The sequence below is a fragment of the Muscardinus avellanarius genome (assembly GCF_963383645.1).
Source record: "Muscardinus avellanarius genome assembly, chromosome: 12".
Lineage (NCBI taxonomy): Eukaryota > Metazoa > Chordata > Mammalia > Rodentia > Gliridae > Muscardinus > Muscardinus avellanarius.
This window is the reverse complement of record NC_137798.1, coordinates 7,663,071-7,687,426: the sequence shown is the minus strand read 5'-3', so window position 1 is coordinate 7,687,426 and position 24,356 is coordinate 7,663,071. Positions and strand designations below refer to the sequence as shown.

Below are 24,356 nucleotides of genomic sequence, written 5' to 3'. Positions count from 1 at the left end.
AAGGAAAAGACTTTGGGGGTCTGCTGGAGCGCCCCTGTGAGCCCCGTTGCGTCTATAAAAAGTGACCCCTTTGTTTGTGTGGTTACATTGGGCCATCCTTCAACCAGACAGACCTGAAATGATAACTTCATGCTGAAGTGGTGCCCAGCTCAGGAAGAAACAGAGAACCTGTTACCCACGGGTCCGGGGACTGATGGTTTCCCCTTTGCAATAGCTTGTCTCTGAACTTGATATGCTCCCTCCCGGAGAGCTGGTCTCTGCTACTTCTCTACATCAGTAATAGAAAGCCTAATCAGATGTGGACCAAAAGACAGGAGTGACCGACAGGGCAGGGCAGAGGGAGGAATGCATTGCTTGGCCTTCCAACCGTTGGAACGCATTGCTGAGCCATGTCCTATAATACCCTGGGAGATTTTATCTTGTACAATTGAGGGAAACAAGGATTCAAATTATAACGTAGATCAGTCCCGCTTCAAAGCCCACAATGCGCTGTCTTCCTCAACAGGGACGTAGCGTTAAAGCTGGAAGAGGTCAAACTTCCCTCTGCCCCACCCTTCGCTTCATAGCTGGGGAAACTAAGGCAAGCTAAGCCGTTTGCTTAATGCCACAGAAAGATAAAATGTCAATTTCCTTGTGAGAAACCAGGAGCCTTCTCTTCTGTTCCATGTGGCATAAGATAAATAATCCAAGCAACGTGGGCTTCATAAAACTTCAAACAGAGGGATGATTTTAAAGGCAGGAAAGCCTCCTTGAAGGGCAATGGGTTTTTTTCAAGAAAATTCTCAACAATTTCTGGTTGTATGAGAAGCGAGAGGACTTCAGTACTTAGTAAGTACCTGGAATTCTCTCTTATCAGCTGACAGAGGGGAAGTGATGAGCATCATGACTCTTTCGGAGCCACTTATACGTTGTCAGGCCTTCTTGAAGGAACTTCACGGGGCATATGTTTAACTGGACAAGAGGCTCAGGCTTGAAGGGCAAAAGCATTGTTTCTGAGGTCCTCAGAAATACAACTACATACAGACCGAAAATCACTGATCTGAAATGCTCAGGACCAAAAGTGTTTGAAATTTCAGATCTTGGAATATTTTTATGCACATAGTGAGATATCATGAGCGTGGAACCCAAGGCTAAACCACAAGATTCATTTATTTTTCATAGATGTTTTACACACATAGACTGAATGTGATTCTGTGCCACATTTTAATAATCTTATACAACATTTTTGTGTTTGTATGTGTGGTGCTGGAGATTGAACCCAGGAGCACTCTACCTCAGAGCCAACTCCCAGCCCTATTTTATTTTTTATTTGGAAACAGGGTCTTGCTAAATTGCCAAGAGCCTTGTAAGTTGCTGAGGCTGGCTTCAAACCTGCAATCTTCTTTCTCAGCCTCCCAAGTACTGGGATTACAGACATACACCACCACACCTGGCTATCAACATTTTTTTTTTGGGGGGGGGTACTGGGGATGGAACCCAGGGGCATTCTACCTCCAAGCTACATCCCTAGCTCTATTTTTTATTTTTATTTTGAAACAGAGTCTCACCAAGCTGCAAAGGGCCTCACTAAGTAGTAGCTGATGCTGGCCTTGAACCATGATCCTCCTGTCTCAGCCTCCCAAATGCTGGGATTACAAGTGCGCGTCACCACACACGGCTGGCTATCAATACTTTTAACAAAGTTTCATGATGTGAAATTTTCCACTTATGACTTGATATTGACACTGAAAATTTTGGATTTTGGAGCACTTTCGATTTTCAGATCAGAAATGCTCAAAGTATACCTCCTTCCCCAACCAGGCATCGGTCCTCTGCCATAGAACACTGTGTTTATATGAAAATTATTATGAAAGTTCTACATACAAATCAAATTTGGACCAGATTTTTCAGTGGACCTAAGGCACTCCCTGGCAGTTATATGACCGCTGAGAGAAAAAAAAAAAAAAAACACCTTCAGTGTTAATCACTGGGATTCCTTTGCATATAAAAGAGAATTACACTCTGGCCTAAAACAGAGAGCAACGCAGAGTCCAAAGTTGCATGTTTACTCCATGCTACCTACGTGTAAATGTGCAAACTAACCTTTGAGAGAGGCGATGTAGGGGAAAAACACCTACTTTTTCCAAATCGCTGTGAAACCTTTGTACACGATTCACTCTGACCTAGAACAATCACAGAGTCCAAAGTCACATATTTAGTAGATGTGCCCTGTGGAAATGTGTTGAATGGACTGATTCTTAAAATTCTTTGGAGTTGGAAGGGATCTTAGAGATATTCTAATTCCATAATCTTCCAACTTTAATGAAGGCATTAGACTTCCAAAAACAAATTCAGAAAAGAAACCAGATTTTTTGAAAATCCAAAGCACAAGAATCACCATTTTATTAACAGATTCCTGAATTCTATCTCCCCCCAAAAAAATGTTTATTCTGTAGGGCTGTGCGGGGACCCAGATAATCTTTACTTCAGCCCCAGATTTTTTTTTTTTTCATTTTTTGGTGGTACTGGGGGTGGAACCCAGGCGCTTTCTACCTCCAGGCTATACTCCCAGACCTGTTTTTTTATATTTTTTTTGGAAATAAGTTGCTGAGAGCCTCATAAGTAGCTAGCTGAGGCTGGCTTCGAACCTGTGCGATCCTCCTGTCTCAACCTCCCAAGCGCCGGGATTACGGGCATGTGCCAACACGCCCAGCTCTAACCCAGATGATTTTGAAGCAAATGGCCTGAGAGAGTAGGCTTTGAGAATCAGTTTAGCTCCCACTGAACAAACAAAGGCTCAGAAGGGGTCCTGCCAATTGCCCAGGGGTATGTGCACTGTCAGCAATAGAAAGCCGGGGCAGAACCCAGATCTTTCCTCACTTCTAGGGCCCTTTTGAAACTCATGCATAAAGGTGAGTTTGAGTCTGTGCTTTGGATTTTCACTGCAGGCTTAGAAGCTCATCAGAACTCTAAAGTTCAGAAGTATAGATACCTAAGAGACCAGCACAGTGGCATCTGTCATGAGGACTGGTCCAGGTGTCACCTCTTGGAGACGCTTCTTAAGGCTTAACATGATTTTCTCTGTGTTGTACATTTCAGGAGCCCCCTCCGTGGCAGAGGTATGATCTAAGTAACCACATAGAAAAACCGTCTTCAATGACATGAACACAGATCAATGTTATAGTTGTTAGGAGCCAGTAGTTTTTCTCTCTTCCAGATACTCTTTTTTACAAGGCTTTGGTGACCAGTGATGATGTTCTATTGCAAGACTAAGACCCAGAGAGGCCGTAAAATGGCCCAGATTACCTTTGACTCAGTTTTGCAAGGTCACACACACACACACACACACAAAAAAAAAAATTTGAAGCCAAGTGTGGTGGCGCACGCTTGTAAGCCCAGCATTCGGGAGGCTGAGACAGGAGGATCCGGGTTGGCAGCCAGCCTCAGCTACTTAGTGAGCCCTTTGCAACTCAGTGAGACCCAGTTTCAAAGTAAAGAATAAAAAATAAGGCTGGAGTGTCACTCAAAGGTAGAATGCCCCTGGGTTCCATCCCCAGTACCGCAAAAAAAAAAAAAAAAAAGAATGGTAATTTTTAAAGTCAGTTATTGAAAGGTGTCCAATTTAGAGGACAGGGGAACTCGGAGAATCCAGGGAATGACTAATAGCAGTGGCTTCGCCTCCAGGGAAGGAGACCATTTTCTAATGCCAGCTTTATTCCACCATCAAGGCATAGAGATAAACTGACCCGTCTTCTCATCTCTTGGTCTGCCCAAGGAGAAACTTAGACGAATTGCTTTGATGCACTTTGTTTCGAAGGTTTAAAATACTCTCATACAGGCTGGGTGTAGTGGTGCATACCTGTAATCCCAGCACGTGGGAGGCTGAGATAGGAAAATCACAGACCTGCTTCAGTAATTTTGTGAGACTCTCGGCCACTTAGCAAGACTATCTTTCAAAAACAAGAAATAGGGCCGGACATGGTGGCGCACACTTGTAACCCCCGCGCTTGGGAGGCGGAGACAGGAGGATCCCGCAGGTTCGAAGCCACCTTCGCTGGCTTAAGAGACCCTGTTTCCAAATAAAAAATATAAAATAGGTCTGGGAGTGTAGCCTGGAGGTAGAAGGGCTTCCAGGAATCCCAGTACCACCAAAAAAAAAAAAGAAAAGAAAAGAAAAGGAAAGGAAAGAATGAAAAAACAAAAAAGAAAGAAAGAAGGAAAGAAAGAAAGAAAGAAAGGAAGAAAGAAAGAAAGAAAGAAAGAAAGAAAGAAAGAAAGAAAGGGGGTTGGGGGTATAGCTCAGAGGCAGAATGCCCCCCCTGAACTCATCCCCCAACAGCACAAATAAAATAAAATAAGCTCTAGTATATCTTTGAATAGGCCCTAGTAATACCTAGCACATAACAGTGCTGGTTGAGTTAATGAGTTCCACCCTTGTGGTTGGTTGTGAATGGTTTTCTTTCCTGAGGCTTAAGAGTTCCAGAGTTGGGCATGAAGGTATAAACAGTGATCAAATCAAATCAAATCTATCCTCATGAGAGACAATCCATTTCCACGCAGTCATTCCCACTCGGTCACCCACAGGAAATCAAGCTCTCCCCATCGCTTCCTCCCAAACCTCTTCCTAACCAGGGGCCACGTCCAGCCCCTCTGGCCACGGATGGTAAGAGAGAGCTGCTCTCTCTAGGCTCAGTGCAGAGAATAAGCAGGTGATGAGACAGTGCAAACACAGCCGCGTCTGTGAACGGCATGGCGTGGGACTCTACGAGGACAGAAAGCCAGACACCAAATGAGCTGCGTGCTCTAGGACCAAGCTTCCCAGCCCAGAAGCCCCTGGTCCAAATGGAACTAGCTTCAAAATGGCCTGGAACATGTCTCTTCTCTCCCTGCTCATAACTAAATGCTGCGAGAGGGGCGAATGCACGGGCAAGCGCAGTGCTGGCAGGTGTGAGGATACAGTTCGTTTGCTTTAGAAACAAGAAGGGTTCAAAGGAGCAAAACCTAACTCTGGACCACCTGTTAATGTTATTAAGTCTGAAAGAGAAGGAGGGAGTCCACATTATTCTGCAAGTGAGTGTAGGTGGCCATTATTTGAAAAGGAACTCCCCGTAGCTGGAGAAATAAGGAAGTAGATACTTGGTAGACATGGCTGCTTATGGATATCAAATGAAACAATTGTGTAAGGCCTGGTATGACCTGGTAACCTCATGGTAAAGTATTACCCTGGATTCCAGCACTACTTAGGAAGCCTGAGTTTATAATAAGCGAGAACTTTGAGGGACACGAGAAACAATTATATAAATGTGTGTGTGTTGCCATTAAACTTTTACTTATACCCAGTGGAATTTAGCCCTAGTTAAGTATCTTTGTGAGTTCGGGTAAGTGTGTGTATGGAGAAGGAGGAAAGATATGTGCTAGTCTTTATTTGAACAGAATTCTAATATACATTGTGTCGCTATACAGACTAGACGTTAGGTTATTACATGCTACCGTTCCAAACTACCAGTGATAGAGAGATGAGAAAGTACAGTTACAAACAACATTTTAAGAACTATTTCCCACTGTCTCCAGAGGCTGTATCAGCATTACTTTGTTTTCCAGTTTTTTCTTTTTTGAACGACGGAAAAAGATAAACTTTCATTTCTTTTTTTTTTCTTTTTTTTTCTTTTTTTTTTTTGCGGCACTGAGGCTGGACCCCAGGGGCATTCTACCTCCCAGCTACACCCCCAGCCCTACTTTTTATTCTTTATTTTGAAACAGGGTCTCACTGAGTTGCAAAGGGCCTCACTAAGTATCTGAGGCTGGCCTCGAACCACGATCCTCCTCCGGTCTCAGCCTCCCAAATGCTGGGATGACAAACGTGCGCCACCACGCCTGGCTAAACCTTCATTTCTGACTTGTGCATCTCCCAACCATCCCACAGTCATCCCAGAATTATATCAGAACACATTTCCTGACAGACTCAGTCAGTTATGCATTCAGCAAAGCAAGCTCGTAGCAAGAGAAGCTACTCAATTGAATATTTTTCCTATTGGGAAGCTACAATTTTGACCTACTTTGGTGGAAAGAAACATTCAGCTCCCCACCCATCTCCCTGCTGCTTCCCATGAGTGGGCCTGTTTATGTAGACATTTCTTGCCTTCAAAAATAATTAAGCCGGACGTGGTGACACACGCTTGTCATCCCAGCATTCGGGAGGCTGAGACAGGAGGGTCGCGGTTCACGGCCAGCCTCAGCTACTTAGTAAGGCCCTCTGCAACTCAGTGAGACCCTGTTTCAAAATAAAGAATAAAAAATAAGGCTTGGGGTGGAGCTCAGAAGTAAAATGCCTCTGGGTTTGATCCCCAGCACCACAAAAAAAATTAAAATAATTTTAAAAATTAAAATTAGTAGGCTACCTTGATTTTTTTAAATTTTCTTTTGAACAAGACAGACGTCAATTTTCCATCATCCATGTGTATACTGCTGTGTGTGTGTGTGTGTGTGTGTGTGTGTGTGTGTGTGTGTGTGTTTTACTAGGAATTGAACCCAGAGGCATTCTGCCTCCAGGGTATATCCCCAGCCCTATGTGATTGTTTATTTTGAAACAGGTTCTCACTACATTGCTGAGGGCCTCACTAACCTGTCACTGCTGCCCTCAAACCTGCAATCCTCCTATCTCAGCCTCCCAAGTACTAGGTTTCAGGTGTGCTCCACCATGCCTGGCTCATCTACTTCTTTTTCTGAGTGTCTGTTTCAATCCACAGATTGAACCTAGACTAATGAGACGCTGATGTATCTACTCTAATCCCCTCAGGCAAAATCATCGTGAATTTTACTTTTCATCCCCAAGCTTTCTTTTTATTTTTTGTGGTACTGGGGATGGAACCCAGGGGTATTCTACCTCCGAGCTATACCCCCAGCCTGTTTTTTTTCCAGAGGGCCTCACTAAGTAGCTGAGGCTGTCCATGAACCGTGATCCTCCTGTCTCAGCCTCCCACATGCTGGGATGACAAGCGTGCGCCACCACGCCCAAGCTTTTCACAGAGCTTTAGGTTATGTTCTTCCACATGAACAAAAGATCCATATTACTGTTTTTGTGTATGTATGCATGTAATACTAAAGAGGAAACCCAGGATCATTCTACCTCTGAGCTACACTCCCAGCCCTTCTCTTTATCTTACTTTTTGTTTTGAAATAGGATCTCTCGAGGTTACTGAGAGTATAATTAAGTAACTGAGGCTGTCCTCCACCCTGAGACCCTCCTGTCTCAGCCTCCCAAGCACTGGGATTATAGGCATGCACCACTGCGCCCGCCTCCATATTCCTCTTTAAAGTCATATTCACATGCTTTAACCAGCACAGAGCTGAAGGTCAACTGGACAGCCTCTTCCAAAAGGCAACGCCACTTTACCAAAACACGCACCTGAAATGGCTCGTGCAGGGGTGCAAGAAGCCCAGAAGCCCAGGGTCACTGTTTTGATTTTGTGTGTAGCCTCCATACGGAGACTCGCCAAGCCTCTGTCCTCATTCAGTATCTATCTACATCACAGGGTTGCTACAGAATTAATGTGATGTAAGGTACGTTCTCAACAAATAAAAACCGCAAAGCTCTGTCATTAGTAACCACTTCAAGCGTGGGACATGCTGTGATGAGCCTCCTGGTCACCTCCTTTCTTAGGACTGAGGTCGCCCATCCCCAACTGCTGGCCTGGGGCAAAAAGAGCCCCTTTGCCCAGTGCCCAAGCCTAAAACCATCACTGGTTATTGGGCAACCTTCTTTTTTTATTTTTTTTATTTTTTATTTATTTTTATTTTATTTATTTATTTATTTATTTATTTATTTTGCAGTACTGGGGATGGAATCCAGGGGCATTCTACCTCCAAGCTACACCCCCAGCCCTGTTTTTTTATTCTTCATTTTTTGAAACAGGGTCTCACTGAGCTGCAAAGGGCCTCGCTAAGTAGTAGCTGAGGCTGTCCACAAACTGCAATTCTTGTGTCTCAGCCTCCCAAATGCTGGGATTACTAGCGTTCGCCACCACGCCTGGCTGACCTGCCTTAATTTGGGACAACCCCAGAGCCCCATTCCAGACCCAGGGTCTCCTTGGGATCCGAGGACCAGGTGAGGGAGACCAGTGTGATGCAAAGAGGTTCAACGTCTCACCCTCCCAACCTGCTTCCCTTGGGTCCTCGCAGGCTCCGCTCCCAAGAGCACTCCTGCACACAGAGCCAAGCATGCCAGAGTCCCAGGGAACACAACCTGTGACGCAGTTACCTGAGCTTACACAGCCTGGCTGATTGTCACTCTTGGATCAGCAGACTTTACAATAAAAATTACCCCCAAAAAAATTTATACATCAAAGGAAAAACACGGAGACCAAATCTTATCAATAGAAGACATGAGAGAGACACTATAAATATCTACGAGATAACTGATCGGCGGCGGCATTCACGTCCAGAATTTCCTTTAAAGTTTCAGTTTTTACACCCGCATCTTTAGCATAGGGAGGAAAGGCCACTCCAGGGCATCCTGCCTGCCATGGGGGATGGCACTGGGACCTCAAGTCAACACCCGAGTGACACATTCTTCACCAACAGCCTAGAAGAGACAGAGGGAAATTGTGCTGGGCAGGGGCGATGGCCTCCTCTTCAGATTAGATGACCTCCATAAAGAGGCAGAGATCATAAACCAGCCGACTGTGGTGGAGAATGCCTGTAATCCTGATATTTGAGAAGCTGAGAAAGGAGGATCACAGGTTCAAGGCCAGGCTCCGTAACTCAGCAAGACCCTCAAGATAGCAAGTCCTAGTTTCCACATAAAAAATAAAAACGGCTAGGAGGGTAGCGCAGTGTTAGAATGTTCCTGTGTTCAATCCCCAGGACCTCAAAAAAAGTTAAAAAAATAAAAAATACCGGGCGTGATGGCACACACACTTGTAATCCCCGCACTTGGGAGGCTGAGAAAGGAGGATAGCACAGGTTCGAAGCCAGCCTCAGCTGGCTTAAGAGATCCTGTTTCCAAAAAATATATAAAATAGGTCTGGGAGTGTAGCCCGGAGGTAGAAGGCCCCTGAGTTCCATCCCCAGTACCATCAAAAAAATAAAATAATAAAATAAATAAGAAATAAAAGCCAGGTGCAGTGGTGCACACTTGTAATCCCAGCATTTGGGAGGCTGAGACAGGAGGATTGCGGTTTGTGGACAACCTCAGCTACTTAGTGAGGCCTTTTGCAACTCAGTGATAATAAATACGGCTGGGGTATAGCTCAGAGGTAAAATGTCCCTGGGTTCCATCCCTAGTACTACAAAAAAAAAAAGAATAAAAAAATAGGGCTGGGAGGGGTGTGACTTGGAGGTAGAAGGCCCCTGAGTTCAATCCACAGTTTAAAAAGAGAGGGAGAGGGAGAGGGAGAGGGAGAGGGAGAGGGAGAGAGAGAGAGGGAATGCTAGCCAGTTGGAAACTCTAGGAGAAAACTGTTCCAGAAAGAACATGTTATTGTAGTGTGTTCCTTGGCTCTAGAGTAAATATTTACGTAGTCATAATCCTGTCGAGCCTGATTATTGGCTTCACCTTCTAAAGCCAACCCAGGGGCAATACTGGGAAGAGAGAATTCTGGTCTCTGCATAGACGCAAACGCTACTGACCTTCGCAACTTGGAATGGAAATAATAGTAACTGTCGGGAAGGGGACAAGGGTAAAACAGAGTGGGAGTCAAAATGAACAGACCCAAAAAGTAGCGGGAAAAGCACAGTTTTGGGTGATGGAGACATGATTGCCAAGAGAAACAGCTGAACACTTTGAAAGTAGTTGCCCGTAGGCCACAGGCTTGGTTGTGAGGGGCGCTGGGGGAAAGGCCTTTGGGTTTCCATTATAATCCCTTCTGCACTACTGGATTTATTTTCCCAAGTGCCTGGGTCCTTCAATTAAATTTTTTATTTTAAATGCATTCATCCCAGTGATATTTTGTGTCTTCATGGAGACATCAAACATAAACATCTGGAAAACAAAGCATTTGAGATGAATTAGGTGTAACCTCCCCGAGGTAATTCCCTGGGATATTGACTCACCTTCTTATTAAGAATAGGATTTTCACTTCTGTTATTACAACCCAAAATACAAAACCTTAAAAGCAGTTTCATCTTGTGGATTAAGGGCACAAGAATCCAAGTATCAAATCTGAAATTAGGTTTGTATATTCAATTAGAAGCTTTAAAATTTTTTTACCTGACCCAGCAAGTAATACGTTTGTGTGTGATTCCAGTACCCAGACACCAACATAACTAACTGAAAAATAAATTTTACAAAACAATACTTACTTTTTACGACCTGTGATATGTTCTGAACATTTCTATTTAATTTTATTGAAATGCATAATAACACCAGTCACTTTAAATAATGCTTTTCAAAGCCGGGCATGATGGCGCACGCTTGTAATCCCAGCATTTGGGAAGCTGAGACAGGAGGATCACAGTTCGCAGACAGCCTCAGCTATTTAGTGAGGCCCTCTGCAACTCAATGAGATCCTGTTTCAAAATAAAGAATAAAAAAAAAAATAGGGCTGGGGATATAGCTTAGAGGTAGAATGCCCCTGGGTTCTACCCCCAATACCTCAAATAATAATAATAATAAAAATAATAATAATAATAATAATAATAATAATAATAATAGTTTTTCAGACCCACAGTCTGGAAAAAAAAACACTTCTCTAAATCAGTACTTCTTTCTTCTGAGATCAGAAAATGTGCTTATGAAATTTAGATTATTTCTTAGATCAGCTAAGTTTTCCTAGTAGAACCTCATGTTACAGATGTGTTCAAAAAATTTTGTTATATAAAATTGGCTTCTATCATCTTTTCTCTTTCTCTTCTCCTTAAAAAATTTTTAACACTGGCCCTGTGTGGCACATATTAGGAATACCTTGTTTGATTTGTGGTTTAGTTTTTGAAGTATCTGTACCTTGTTATCTCATACTTACAAGATTCATTTTTACCTCTATGTCCACTTGTATTTGCCACAAGAAATACAGACTTCGCCCAGCCATCTACTGTGCTCATGAAACCATCAAAACAACCTCCCCCCAACCATTAAAATCTTGGGATTTTTTTAATGTAGCAAATCAAATTCCCTGTTGAAAAAAACTGCATAACTAAGCCAGGCATGGTGGCTCGTGCCTATAAACCCAGCACCTGGGAGGCTGAGAAAGGAGTATCACAGTTTTGAGGCCAGTCTCAGCAACTTAGTGAAACCCTGTTTCAAAATAAAAACAAAGGAGGGCTGGAAGTGTAGCTCAAAGGCAGGTAGAATGCCTCTGGGTTCAACCTCCAGAACCAAAAAACAAGAAAGCATAACTACAAACAATAACTATAAGCACAGTTATAAACCACTAGGTGATCAATAACTATCGGGTACTTATCAACATAGTATAATAGTACAAACAATAACTGTAAGCACAGTTATAAACCTTGTATAATAGTATAAACAGTTACTCAAAGCACAGTTATGAACCTAGTATAATAGTATAAACAATAATTATAGCACAGTTATAAACCTAGTACAATAGTATAAACAATAGTATAAACAATAACTGTAAGCACAGTTATAAACATAGTATAATAGTATAAACAATAGCCACAGGCATGCACATTAAATATAAACAATAAACATAATGTAGCTATAAGCAATGTGTCTTGTCCACACATTTTTAGCAAAAGTTATACTGAAGGCAGACTTCCGTGAGGCTTATTGAACTAAAGAGAAAGCTAATAGACTAATTTAATTTATTTTTTATTAAATTAAGAACTACAAGAAGCTGTTGAAGAGGTGCTGCCAAGCCTGAAAAAAGATGGTGTGTCCGTCTATTATGTAAGCAGAACTTCTAACACGGATGGGGTTGACTCGTTCCTGGACAAGGTAGACAGCATGTCAGCTGAAGCCGTCCCGGAGTCCTGGAGGTCTGAGGTCACCTTTACCACTCCGGCTTTATACATCTACACTTCTGGAACCACAGGTAAGAAAGAAGAAAGAAAAGGAAAGAAAAGAAAAAGGGAGAGGGAAAGGAAAAGAGAGAGAGAAGGAAGGAAGGGAGGGAGGGAGGGAGGAAGGAAGGAGGAAAGAAAGAAAGAAAGAAAGAAAGAAAGAAAGAAAGAAAGAAAGAAAGAAAGAAAGAAAGAAAGAAAGGAAGGAAGGAAGGAAGGAAGGAAGGAAGGAAGGAAGGAAGAAAGAAAAGAAAGAAAGAAAGAAAAGAAAAAGGCCGGGCGTGGTGGCGCACGCTTGTAATCCCCGCGCTTGGGAGGCAGAGACAGGATGATCACGCAGGTTCGAAGCCAGCCGCACACACTGGCTTAGGAGACCCTGTTTCCAAATAAAAATGTAAAAATGGGTTTGGGAGTGTAGCCCGGAGGTAGAAGGGCTTCCAGGAACCCCAGTACCACCAATAATAATAATAATAATAATAATAATAATAATAATAATAATAATAGAAAAAAGAGACAGGAAGGAAAGAAGGGAGGGAGGGAGGAAGGAGAGAGAAAAAGAAGAAAGAAGGAAGGAAGGAGGGAGGGAGGGAGGGAGGGAGGGAGGAAGGGAGGGAGGGAGGAAGGAAGGAAGGATGGAAGGACTCTCTCAAAAATGGACCTATCCTGAAGGAGTTAAATGCTGGTTTAGGTTTTTAAGTATTCTCCTTCTTTGGCAAAACTTTATCAAATAACTAATACTTCCGGGGATTTGCTCTTTGCCCGTGGGAACCGATCTTATTTCATTGCTATGATCCCATTTGGATTTCTCCCAGCTCTGCATTACCCCCACTTGGCATAGAAGAGATAAGGAGGTTAACCAAGAACTACAAGAATATTGATGATAAGGGATGAGAATTGGGCCTCCACTGGGTTATTAGACTTTTTTGTGTGTGTGTGTGTGGTACTCTGGGAATGGAACCCAGGGGCATTTTACCTCTGAGCTACACCCCCAGCCCTTTTTTTTTTTTTTTTTTGGCGAGTTTAGGGATGGAACCCAGGGGCATTCGACCTTCAAGGTACACCCCCTGCCCTACTTTTTATTCTTTATTTTGAAACTGGGTCTCACTGAGTTGCAGAGGGCCTCACTAAGTAGCTGAGGCTGTCCGAGAACCGTGATCCTCCAGGTCTCAGCCTCCCGAATGCTGGGATTACAAGCGTGTGCCACCACCCCCAGCTTCTTTTCATAGTTTTAAAGCATTTGTTTAGATTAAGAACTTCCCATGATAAGAAGTAAAAGTGTGAGGATTCACCTTGTGTGCAAACTCCACCGCGCAGAAAACTGACAGCTCTGGCAGGGCACAGTGGCCCAGGCCTGTTATCCCAGTCCTTGAGAGGCTGAGATAGGAGGATTGCGAATTTGAGACCATCCTCGACAACTTAGCAATAATACACTGTTTTGAATTTTTTTTAAATGGGGGGAGGGCTGGGGGTGAAGCTCAGAGGTACACCTCCCTGGGTTCAGTGCTCAGTATCACAAAAATAATCAATTAATTTAATTGATAGCACTGGTCACAGTACCTCCAGGATTTCCATATAGTAGGCATGCAGTGCCTGCCACCAAACTGTAACAATATGAAGCTTGAGGGATATATTGAAAAGGAGGGCTGGGCGTGGTGCTCACAGGTTCGCGGACAGCCTCAGCTACTTAGTGAGGCCCTCTGCAACTCAGTGAGACCCTGTTTCAAAATAAAGAATAAAAAATAGGGCTGGGGGTGTAGCTCGGAGGTAGAATGCCCCTGGGTTCCATACCCAGTACTGAAAGAAAGAAAGAAAGAAAGAAAGAAAGAAAGAAAGAAAGAAAGGAAGGAAGGAAGGGAGGGAGGGAAAGAGAGAGAGAGAAAAGAAAGAAAGAAAGAAAGAAAGAAAGAAAGAAAGAAAGAGAAAGAAGGGAGGGGAAGGGAGGGGAAGGAAGGAAGGAAGGAGAAAGGCAGCCTCAGAATAATGTTGCAGCTGCTTAGGAAAGTAAATAAAGTTGTCTTTAATCTCTTTTGATTAAAATTTTAATTTAAGCAGGTAATACTTGCATGCATTCTCCTGGTATAAATGACCAAACATTATAGATAATTATAGATAAGGCTGAAGGCTCCTTGGAGCCTTTCCTCTGAACGCCAGCCAGCAGAGACGGTTGCTTTGCTTCCACAGACCCTCGCTAGCCATCTGCTGTCCGAGTCCCCAGCCAGCGTCACCCGCATGCAGCTTCTCTGCGCACACTGCCTTTAGCCGAACAAGTCCTCTAAGTAAATAAGGAGAGAAAGCTGGGGATGAATAGCAAATCTGGTACCTAAAGTATAATGTCTGTTTTTTGCTGTGGTCATCCAAAGTTACACGGGACCGCGCCAACACACAGCTGGGTGATCTAGGTGACGGAGTGAGTGCTGCACCTGCGCACGGACAGCACCCTCCTTAGAGACGTTTATCTTCGCCTCTTCGCGGAATGCTGAATTAAATTGTGAAGTGTGATACAGGGAACAATTAAGGCAAACTGAGCTTTAATTTAGTGACAAGAGCTCTAGCCCTTGAATAGCCATGTGCGCACCTTCTTCACAGCGCCCGTTCTAACAAGTAGATGAAAAACTCCTTCTCAGGAGCAAAAAGATAACACTTCCTGACTGAGTTCTATAATTCAGCATTTACGTTTAGTTGAAAGGCAGTAACATTGATGTTTCTTACTCTTTTCCTCATCTGTGAATAAAATATTTGCCAAGTTATTCCTGTAAATATTAATTAAAAGAACTCGCTTGATCCATTAGACAAGCTATTTTTCTTCTTCCTTAAAGGAAGTCGTTAGCACGAAACTCTGGAAGTTATCCAATATTTTTATTTATTCATTAATAAAAAAAATCTTAAAATAAGAAACTTCTGAAAGTACTTTAAGGCAGTAAAGAGGGGTATCTTTTTTTTAATGTAATTCTGGTGTTTTTTTTTTTTCTTCTTTTTGCAGTACTGGGGGTGGAACCACGGGGCATTCTACCTCTGAGCTACACCTCCAGCCCTGTTTTATTTTTTAATCTTTATTTTGAAGCAGGGTCTCACTTAGATGCAGAAGGCCTCACTAACTAGCTGAGGCTGGCTGCGATGTGCCACCATGCCCAGCTTTTTTCATGTAATTCTGAGTGCTTTTTAGTCTAACAATTCTTTTTCATGGTGAATACCACTGATTTATTGATACTTTTTTGTATTTCCTTCCCCTACTCTTTTTCTCTTTCCTGGTCCTGGGGACTGAACCCAGGGGGGATTCTACCTCTCAACTATAGTCCCATGCCTTTTATATTTTGAAACAGGGTATCACTTGGTTTCTGAGAGAGAGTCTCACTACATTGCTGAGGCTGTCCTTGAACCTGCAATCCTACTGTCTCAGCCTCCCAAGTACTGGGATTGCAGGTGTCCACCACCATTCCTGGTGCTTTCTTCTATCTCTTAATGTTAATATAAAAATGGACCATTAATATTAATACATCACTGGTCCACTGTCAAAGAAAATGACTTTTAAATTGGGTTTATAATGGCAGCAGTATGCTGGCCATATCGCTTTGCTTTATAACAAACTGCTTGAGCTGGGTGTGGTGGCACACACTTATTATCCCAGTACTTGGGAGGCTGAGACAGGAGGATCATAGGTTTGTGGCCAGCCTCAGCAAACTGGTGAGGCCCTCTGCAACTCAGTGAGACCCTGTTTCAAAATAAAAAAATAAAAAATAGGGCTGGGAGTGGAACTTGGAGGTAGAATGCCCTGGGTTCCATTCCCAGCTCTTCCACCCTCCAAAATAATTGCTCTTGTGAGTAATACCCAGCTAGGGGACTCTCAGTATTGAAGGATCTGAGCCCTCTTCGGGAAGCCTGCTTGCCCACTGAGATCTTAACCCTCACCCAGCCCCCTAACAGTGACTGCGTGCTATTCCCACCTAAATGACTTCCATGACAAACAATACATCAATATTCAATAGAAATTCAATAGAAATATTCAATAGAATATACAATAGAAATATCCAATAGAATATTCAATAGAAATATTCAATAGAAATATTCAATAGAAATATTCAATAGAAAATCTTAAGCTGGGTGTGATGGTGCATACTTATAATCCCAGTACTTGGGAGGCTGAGACTAGAGGATCGCAGATTCGCGGCCAGCCTCAGCTACTTAGTGAGGCCCTCCGCAACTCAGCAAAACCCTGTTTCAAAATAAATAAAAAAAATAGGGCTGGGGGTGTAGCTCAGAGGCAGAATGACCCTGGGTTCAATCCCCTAATACTTACTGCAAAAAAAAAAAAAAAAAAAAAAAAAAGTCTTACCAAAAAAAAAACGTATGTAAATTACGGTTAAAAAGATCCAAATGCACTTAGTCTCAGGTACTAAAACTACACTAAAATATCTTTTTTTTTTTTTTTTTTTGCAGTACCCGGGCTGGAGAGCATTGTACCTCCAAGCTACACCCCCAGTCCTGTTTCTTAGTCTTTTTATCTTTGTGACAGGGTCTCACTGAGTTGCAAAGGGCCTTGCTAAGTAGCTGAGGCTGTCTGCTGAAATTTTTTTTTTTTTACTTTGCAGATTAGCGAAATTTCCAACATTTAAGAATAGATGTTGGCAAGGACATAAGGAGACCAGTGCACCCGTGTTCTGCTGGGGAGGGTGACGGGGAGCCCTTAGAGCTGGCGGTGTGGCCGCTTGCTAGCCAGACTCCAGACGGCCCGCCACTCAGCGAGTCCACCTGCAGACATAGTATCATCACAGCGTGAACCGCCAGGCAGACAAAGCGATTCACTGCAGCATCCTTTGAAGCAGCAAAATAGTGTAAATTAAGGACGATACTGTCTCGTAAAGGATGCAAGGCAGCCGAGAGGAGGCAAAGGAGTGGATGAATCCATGAGGGGGGTTTGTACAAAGACAGACAGAGCTCTGAGAAGCGTTGTTAAGTGACAGGGGGAAAAAAGTAAAGGAGAGTTTCGCAATGTTTTCTTTGTTTGTTTGTTTGTTTGTCCCTGGTTTGATACTGGGGATTAAACCCAAGGGTATTCGACCTCTGAGCTACATGCCCAGCCCTATTTTTTTTTTTTTTTTTTTTTGGTGGTACTGGGGGTGGAACCCAGAGGCTTTCTACCTCCGGGCTATACTCCCAGACATATATATACATATATATATATATTTTTTTTTTTAATTTGGAAACAGGGTCTCACAAAGTTGCTGAAAGCCTCACTAAGTAGCTGAGACTGGCTTCGAACCTGTGTTCCTCTTGACTCAGCCTCTCGAGTACTGAGATTACAGGTGTGAGCCACCGCACCCAGGTAGGATTCATCATTCTTAAAATGGAAAAGGAAACACATATGAGCAAATGTTCATATTTGTTTGTATTTGTATAAAAATTCTAGACTAGCACTTAAGAAATTATAAAAGTAGTTGTAAAGAAAGGCGACTGGATGGATGGGCTATTTATTCGCCAAGGCATTTAGTTACTGAATCTTAGCCTTCTCGTCGATGGATTGGAGAATATAATTCTTTTTATCTCTTAAGTTTGTTATGAGAGTTAAATAAAATTCCAGAAACACCTTGCAAAGTGTTAAGCATGGAGCAGAAGTCCATAGACATTTATTCTTCTCTTTTTCTTTGCATAACCCCTGGAATAACTCCCTAACCCAGGAGTCAGCAAATGAGGACCTGCGGGCCCAATACAGCCCTCCATATGTTTTTTAAATAAAGTTTTATTGGAACATAAAGTGTCTGCTTCCAGCCACTGTCAAAGAGTCAACACATTACAATAACTCAATGACCCCAGAAAACCTCCAACATCTACTCTCTGGCCCTTCACAGAAAAACACCTGCTGGCTCTTGGTCTAACCGCTCAGCAATTCTCTAAGCACAGGATGATGAATCTTCCTGGGCCGGGTCTCCCTCCCCTCGAGGCTACCAAGAGCCCATTCGGGTGTGCTTTCTCTTGTGTCTTTGCAAGGTCTCCCAAAAGCTGCGACCATTAATCATCATCGCTTATGGTATGCAACTGGCCTTGCTGCTGCGAGTGGATTTAAGCCCGATGACGTCATCTACACCACCCTGCCCCTGTACCACAGTGCTGCACTTATGATTGGCCTCCACGGAACTATTGTGAGCGGTAAGTTTTTTCCTCCCAGCAAAGCATCAGAGGCAAGTCCGTAGTCACGTCTGCGCATAGAGTAAAGTCATCGAAAACTGGGCTACTTTCCCGTCGCCTATGGACGGTGTTTATTTCTACACTGATAATAAGGTTATTTGGCTTAGAAATAACAAGCATCTAAAATAATTTACATTTCCTCAAGCCTGCTTGTCTACTGATATATTAGCATACCTATTTAATATATCCAGGAAGAAATGCCTATACAATATCTTATGCCTTTACCCAAGTGAAGACACTGGATTCTTAGATTCACTAAATAATTAGTCAATGTCATTTCCAGTGGCACAAATGTTCGTGTCGGTCTCCATCAGCATCTGATTTAATTTTTTCTACGTTTTGGCTTTATTCTTCCCTACTCCCACAGCTACTTAGCTCTAGTCAGATATGTGGCTTGACAACTCTTCTCATTCCTTCTCGGACTTTACTATTTATTTCTTTGTGTGTGTGTGATTTGGGGGATTGAACCCAGGGGCATTCTATCCCTGAGCCACACCCTAGCCCTATTTTATTTTTTATTTTGAAACAGGGTCTTATAAAATTGCGGAGGGCCTTTTGAAGTTGCTGAGGCTGGCCACAAACCTGCAATCCCCCAGTCTCAGCCTCTCAAATACTAGGATTAAATAAACTTTTAAAATACACAAGCAGACAGCCGGGCGTGGTGGCGCATGCCTGTAATCCCAGCATTCGGGAGGCCGAGACAGGAAGATCACAGTTCATGGACAGCCTCAGCTACTTAAGCCATTTGCAGTATAGTGTTTAAGCCTGACACTGTTTCAAAATAAAGAATAAAAAATAGGGCTGGGAATGTAACTCAGAGGTAGAATGCCCCTAAATTCCTTCCCCAGTACTGCCAAAAAAAAAAAAAATACACAGGCACATTTTTATTTAAAATGAAATATAATATATAAAAACAAAAATAAAAATACACATATATATACACATATATGCACACACATATATATGTACATATGTTATGGACTGGATGTTTGTATTCTCCCAGCAAAAAAAAAAAAAATCCTATGTTGAAACCTTCAACCCCAGCATGATGCTATGAGGACCCTTGGAAAGTAATTGAGGCTCTCACGTATGGGATTAGCGTTCCTAAGAAGAGAGAGAACGCTTCTTCCTGTCTCTGCTTCCCTCCTTGTGAGGATATGTGGAGATGAGAGATATCTTCAAATCAAAAAGAATGCCCTTTAAACCTGGCATGGTGGCTATAATCCATCCCAGTACTTGGGAGACTGAAACAGCAGGGTGCCAGGTTCAAGTCCAGCGAGAGCAACTTAGCAAGACTCTGTTCAAATAAAAAATGAAGCTGGGCATGGTGCTAATAATCCCAGCATTCGGGAGGCTGAGACAGGAGGATCTGGTTCACGGCCAGCCTCAGCTGCTTAGTGAGGCCCTTGCAACTCAGTGAGACCCTGTTTCAAAATAAAGAATAAAAAATAGGGCTGGGGGTGTAGCTTGAAGGTAGAATGCCCCTGGGTTCCATCCCCAGTACCACAAAAGAAAAATAAATAAATAAACAAATACCTTTCCTCTTCAAAAGCATCGGTCTTTGGTAAATTTGGGAGAAAATAAACTAATTACATGAAAAATATCAGATTTTTAAATGTCACTTTTACTATATTTCATGCTTACGATTAAAGGGAGCGTAATGAATATATTATTGTTTAACCCATAGTATTCGTTTCCATGGCTACTGTAACAAATTATCATTAGCTTGGTGGCTTCAAACAACACAGATCTGCTCTCTTACTGCTCTGGAGGTGAGAAGGTCTTAAATCAGGGGGGGAGCAGCAGGCTGTATTCCTGAGGAGACCCTTCTCTTCTAGGTTTTGGAAACTGTCCGAGCTCCCTGGCTGCTGGCCCTTTCTCCCATCTGCAAAGCACGTGAACAGCATTCGTTGCCAACAGCTCGTCTCCTTCCCCACCTTTACTCCGCCTCCTTCTTTGGGGATCTTTGTGATTACACTGAGCGTACCCAGAAAATGCTTCCCTTCAAGACCCTCACTTACTCACCCCACAAAACCCCTTGTGCCATACAAGAAAGCATGGTCACAGGTGCATATTCACAGGTTCTGGGGATTAGGATGTGGACATCTTCGGGGACCAGCCTTCCGTCGGCTTCACCCATCAACGAAGAACACTTTTTCCCACCTGCTCAAAATGTTCCTTCTCCATTACCTCCCAAATTAACCCTGCCTCCTCCACCTGGCCCTTCCAAGCTCTCCGTGACTACACCCCGAGCTTTTTTTTTTTTTTTTTTTTTGGTGGTACTGGGTGTGGAACCCAGTGGCTTTTTACCTCCGGGCTACACTCCCAGACCTATTTTATATTTTATTTGGAAACAGGGTCTCACTAAGTTGCTGAGAGCCTCACTGAGTAGCTGAGGCTGGCTTCGAACCTGCGCGATCCTCCTGTCTCAGCCTCCCAAGCGCAGGGATTACAAGTGTGCGCCACCATGCCCAGCACCCTTAGCTGTTTCCCTGAATGCCTCCGCAATGACCCACCAACTCTTCACACCCGCATCCCAGGCCAACAGTCTTGGCTCTCCTCCAAAAGAACCATTCTGTCTTTAAGTTCAAGCTTCTCCCTCTGCCTAGAATTCTCTCATCTCTCAGTTCATAGCTTAAGTCCTCCCTCTCCAAAATATTCCTTTCTCAGCCCTTGACCCCAAGGAGAATTAATCAGTTTCTCCCTTTAAGGTCGCACTTAAACAGTCTACATTCTGCATGCCGACTTTTTTTTTCTCCCCCAGTACTGGGAATGGAACCCAGGGGCATTCTACCTCCGAGCTTCACCTCCATCCCTGTTTTTTATTCTTCATTTTGAAACAGGGTCTCACTGAGTTGCAAGGGGCCTCACTAAGTAGTAGCTGAGGCTGTCTGCAAACTGTGATCCTCCGGTCTCCGCCTCCCGAATGCTGGGATTACAAGCATGCGCCACCATGCCTGGCCCTGCACACCGACTCTTATTAGAACAACTCTTGTACGTGTCTTCCCCCACATAGACTGGAAGCCCACATAGGGCCAAACCTTGTTTCGTTCGGTTTTTGCCTTACTTTTTGCATAGGTCCTCAACACTCATTTGTGAATATAATTCATTGGAACAGTTCTACCTTTGAAAACAAAATGACAAAATTACATACAGTTGGAAGGATGTCCTGAGCCTTCCGGTGCTGACACTTTCTGTGCCTTTTCTGTAGGTGCTACTATTGCTTTGCGGTCCAAATTTTCAGCCAGCCAGTTCTGGGACGACTGCAGAAAATACAACGCGACGGTCATTCAGTACATTGGCGAGCTGCTGCGGTATTTATGCAACTCACCCCAGGTAAGGCTTCTCAAGCCGCAGCATCTTGCTTCAATAGATAAGACTGAAGTTTAACTCATCTGGGCTACTCTAAGCGTCAGCTGATTCATCTGTTCAGTTTTCAGTGTAGATAACAATCATGTGTTGTGATAATGTGCTTGGCACCACACCTACCATAGAGGGGCCTTTCTAGAAGGCAGCTGCTATTAATTTTATGATTATCACTCACTTCCTCATTACCTATTTTCACATCTTTTTGGTTTTTGTTGTCTCTTGTTGTTTTTGCATTACCGGGGATGGAATCCAGGGGCATTCTACCTCCAAGCTACACCCCCAGCCCTATATTTTATTCTTTATTTGGGTTTTTTTTGTGTGTGTGTGGTGATACTGGGGGTGGAACCCAGAGGCTTTCTACCTCCAGGCTATACTCCCAGACCTTTTTTATATTTTATTTGGAAACAGAGTCTCACTAAGTTGCCGAGAGCCTCACTAAGTAGCTGAGGCTGGCTTCAAACCCGTGCGATCCTCCTGTCTCAGCCTCCCAAGCGCGGGGATTACAAGCGTGCGCCACCACGCCCGGCGTTATTCTTTATTTTGAAACAGGGTCTCACTGAGTTGCATAGGGCTTCACTAAGTAGCTGAGGCTGTCCACTAACCACGATCCTCCTGTCTCAGCCTCCCAAATGCTGGGATGACAAGCGTGCGCCACCACCCCCGGCTGCAACTTTTGTTTTTATTTTTGTTCTAGGGATTGAGGCCAGGGACGTCCTACACTGAGCTATACCTCCAGCCCTTTTTATTTTGAAACAGGGTCTCACTAAGTTGATGAGGCTGACCTTGAACCTGTGGTCCTCCTGTTTTAGCCTCCCAGGTCCTTGGCCATAGGCCTGCATCACCATGCACAGCTATCTCAGCCTCCACTAAGCACATCCTCCTCTTCCTTCTCTGCTTAGGAAAAGCTACTGTCCAAGCCCAGCTCCACTGAGACCTCCCACATTAAATCTATTTGCTACTCTAACACAAGTCATACTCCCTTTGTCTACATCATTTTACTTCTGTCTCTCATGAGTACGCATTGCAGGTGTGTGTCTTCATGCCTCTTGGCTTCCCTTAACTATTTGATAGCAGGGGCCATATCTTGTCTCCTTGCCCCTATACCAAGGGCAAACAGGAAATGTTTACTTAATGCTGTCTAATAAAGGAAACCCCTTGTGGCTTAGAAACCAACCAACCAGGCCTGTCACCAAGCTTGGAACTGATACCTCAAAGATAACTCCAGGGGCCTTAGATCTACTGTGTGCGCAGACATCCAGCTATGCTGGTAAGGCGGTTCTGTTTGCAAGAGTCCTCCTGCCCAGTCCCTTGACTCCCATCAGTGATCTGGAAGCCGCCTTGGGACCAGATCAGGGTTTCTCAACAATGGCACTACTGGCATTCCGGGCCTGTTAATTCTTTGCAGTGTGAATTTACTGTGTGCTATACAGTAAATAGCTATAAGCTATTTAGCAGCATCTTTGGCCTTTACTCGCAGAACAGCAGTAGTGACCTTCCCCTCTCGCCGTTCAGGATCATCAGAATGTCTCCAGACATTTCAAATGTTCCCAGGTAGGCAAATAGGACCCTAGTTGAGAAACACTAGGCTAGACGTACAGTAGATTCTAACCCTTTAGTCTATTAAATCAACACCAACCAAGCCCAAAGGATCACCAAGTCGATAAATTGCTATCGAGCACCTATATTGTGTTCAACGTGTATACCAGCTGCTCTGTGACTTAGCAGAAGAGGCTCTTCCCAGCTCTCTCTCCCCTTCTTTAATACAGTCTCTGCCCAGACGTCAGCTCATCAGGGAAGCCCCTCCTAGTTGTAATTAGCTGTGTCGGCTGGGCGCGGTGGTACACATCTGAAATCCCAGCTCTTGAGACAAGAAGATTGCAGGTTTGAGGCCAGCCTCAGCAACTTAGCGAGACCCTGTCTTGAAATAAAAATATACAAAGGGCTAGGGGGGGGTAACTCAGAGGTAGAATGTCCCTGGGTTCAATCCCCAGTACGAAAAACAAAGCAAAAAACTCTACCACTCACCTCTGACTGCATCTTGTTAGTGTTTTTTTTGTTTTTGTTTTTGTTTTGTGGCCCTTATTTCTCCTACCATGGTTCGGGTTTATGTGATTGTTATCTGTCTCCCCATTAATAAAAGTTCCACACAAGAAGGGACTCCATTCACTGCCAGCTCCTCGGCATCAAGGTCTATTACTGGCATGGGGCAACGTCAATAAACTGCTGAGTGAACCTCTAAATTCATGCCCTGGATAAAAATATAATCGAAGCCACATGTGGTGGGCACGCTTGTAATCCCAGCATTCGGGAGGCTGAGACCAAAGGATCTCGGTTCACGGACAGCCTCAGCTGCTTAGCGAGGCCCTCTGCAACTCAGTGAGACCCGGTTTCAAAATAAAGAATAAAAAATAGGGCAAGGGGTATAGCTCAGAGGTCGAATGCCCCTGGGTTCCAGCGCCAGACCCACCAGAAAATAAAAAATGTACAGTTGAGTTGAAGGAGATAATATGTTTCCTCCAAAATGTCCGAGCTTAGCACATTTTATTCTGATCTGACAGATTCAACAAGTTCATAAAGGTTCAAATGAGCTGAAGCCAGACTAGGACCTTCCCACAGCAGTTCTCAATAATGTCATATTGGTTTTGCTCACATTAGCATCTAGGTGGTCCTCTGAACCGCATGCTTGACTTCTAAAACCTAGACATCCATACAGGGCTCTGTGTCTGTTTGGCTTTTTTTCTCTACCATGTAGATCCCCTTGTCAAGGAGAGGCCTCCTGGGATATGCATGTATTTTTTATTGGTTTTAAGGGGGCCCTCTTTGGACTGGAAGAAAATAAACATCCCTGTATGTAGTTCTTTTAAAATGTG

The 24,356-nt window shown here is 43.6% G+C and overlaps 1 protein-coding gene across 1 annotated transcript in view; it reads left to right on the top strand.

The window, feature by feature from the left end:
• The window catches only part of SLC27A2 (solute carrier family 27 member 2), a gene marked incomplete at both ends in the record, with an annotated part of 48,295 nt that overhangs the window by 6,841 nt on the left and 17,098 nt on the right, over positions 1–24,356 (top strand). The window contains 3 exons of the mRNA XM_080707015.1: positions 11,760–11,969; positions 17,920–18,078; positions 21,329–21,453. Of these exons, the coding sequence (XP_080563141.1) occupies positions 11,760–11,969; positions 17,920–18,078; positions 21,329–21,453 (494 nt within the window). The remainder of the gene's footprint in view (positions 1–11,759; positions 11,970–17,919; positions 18,079–21,328; positions 21,454–24,356) is intronic.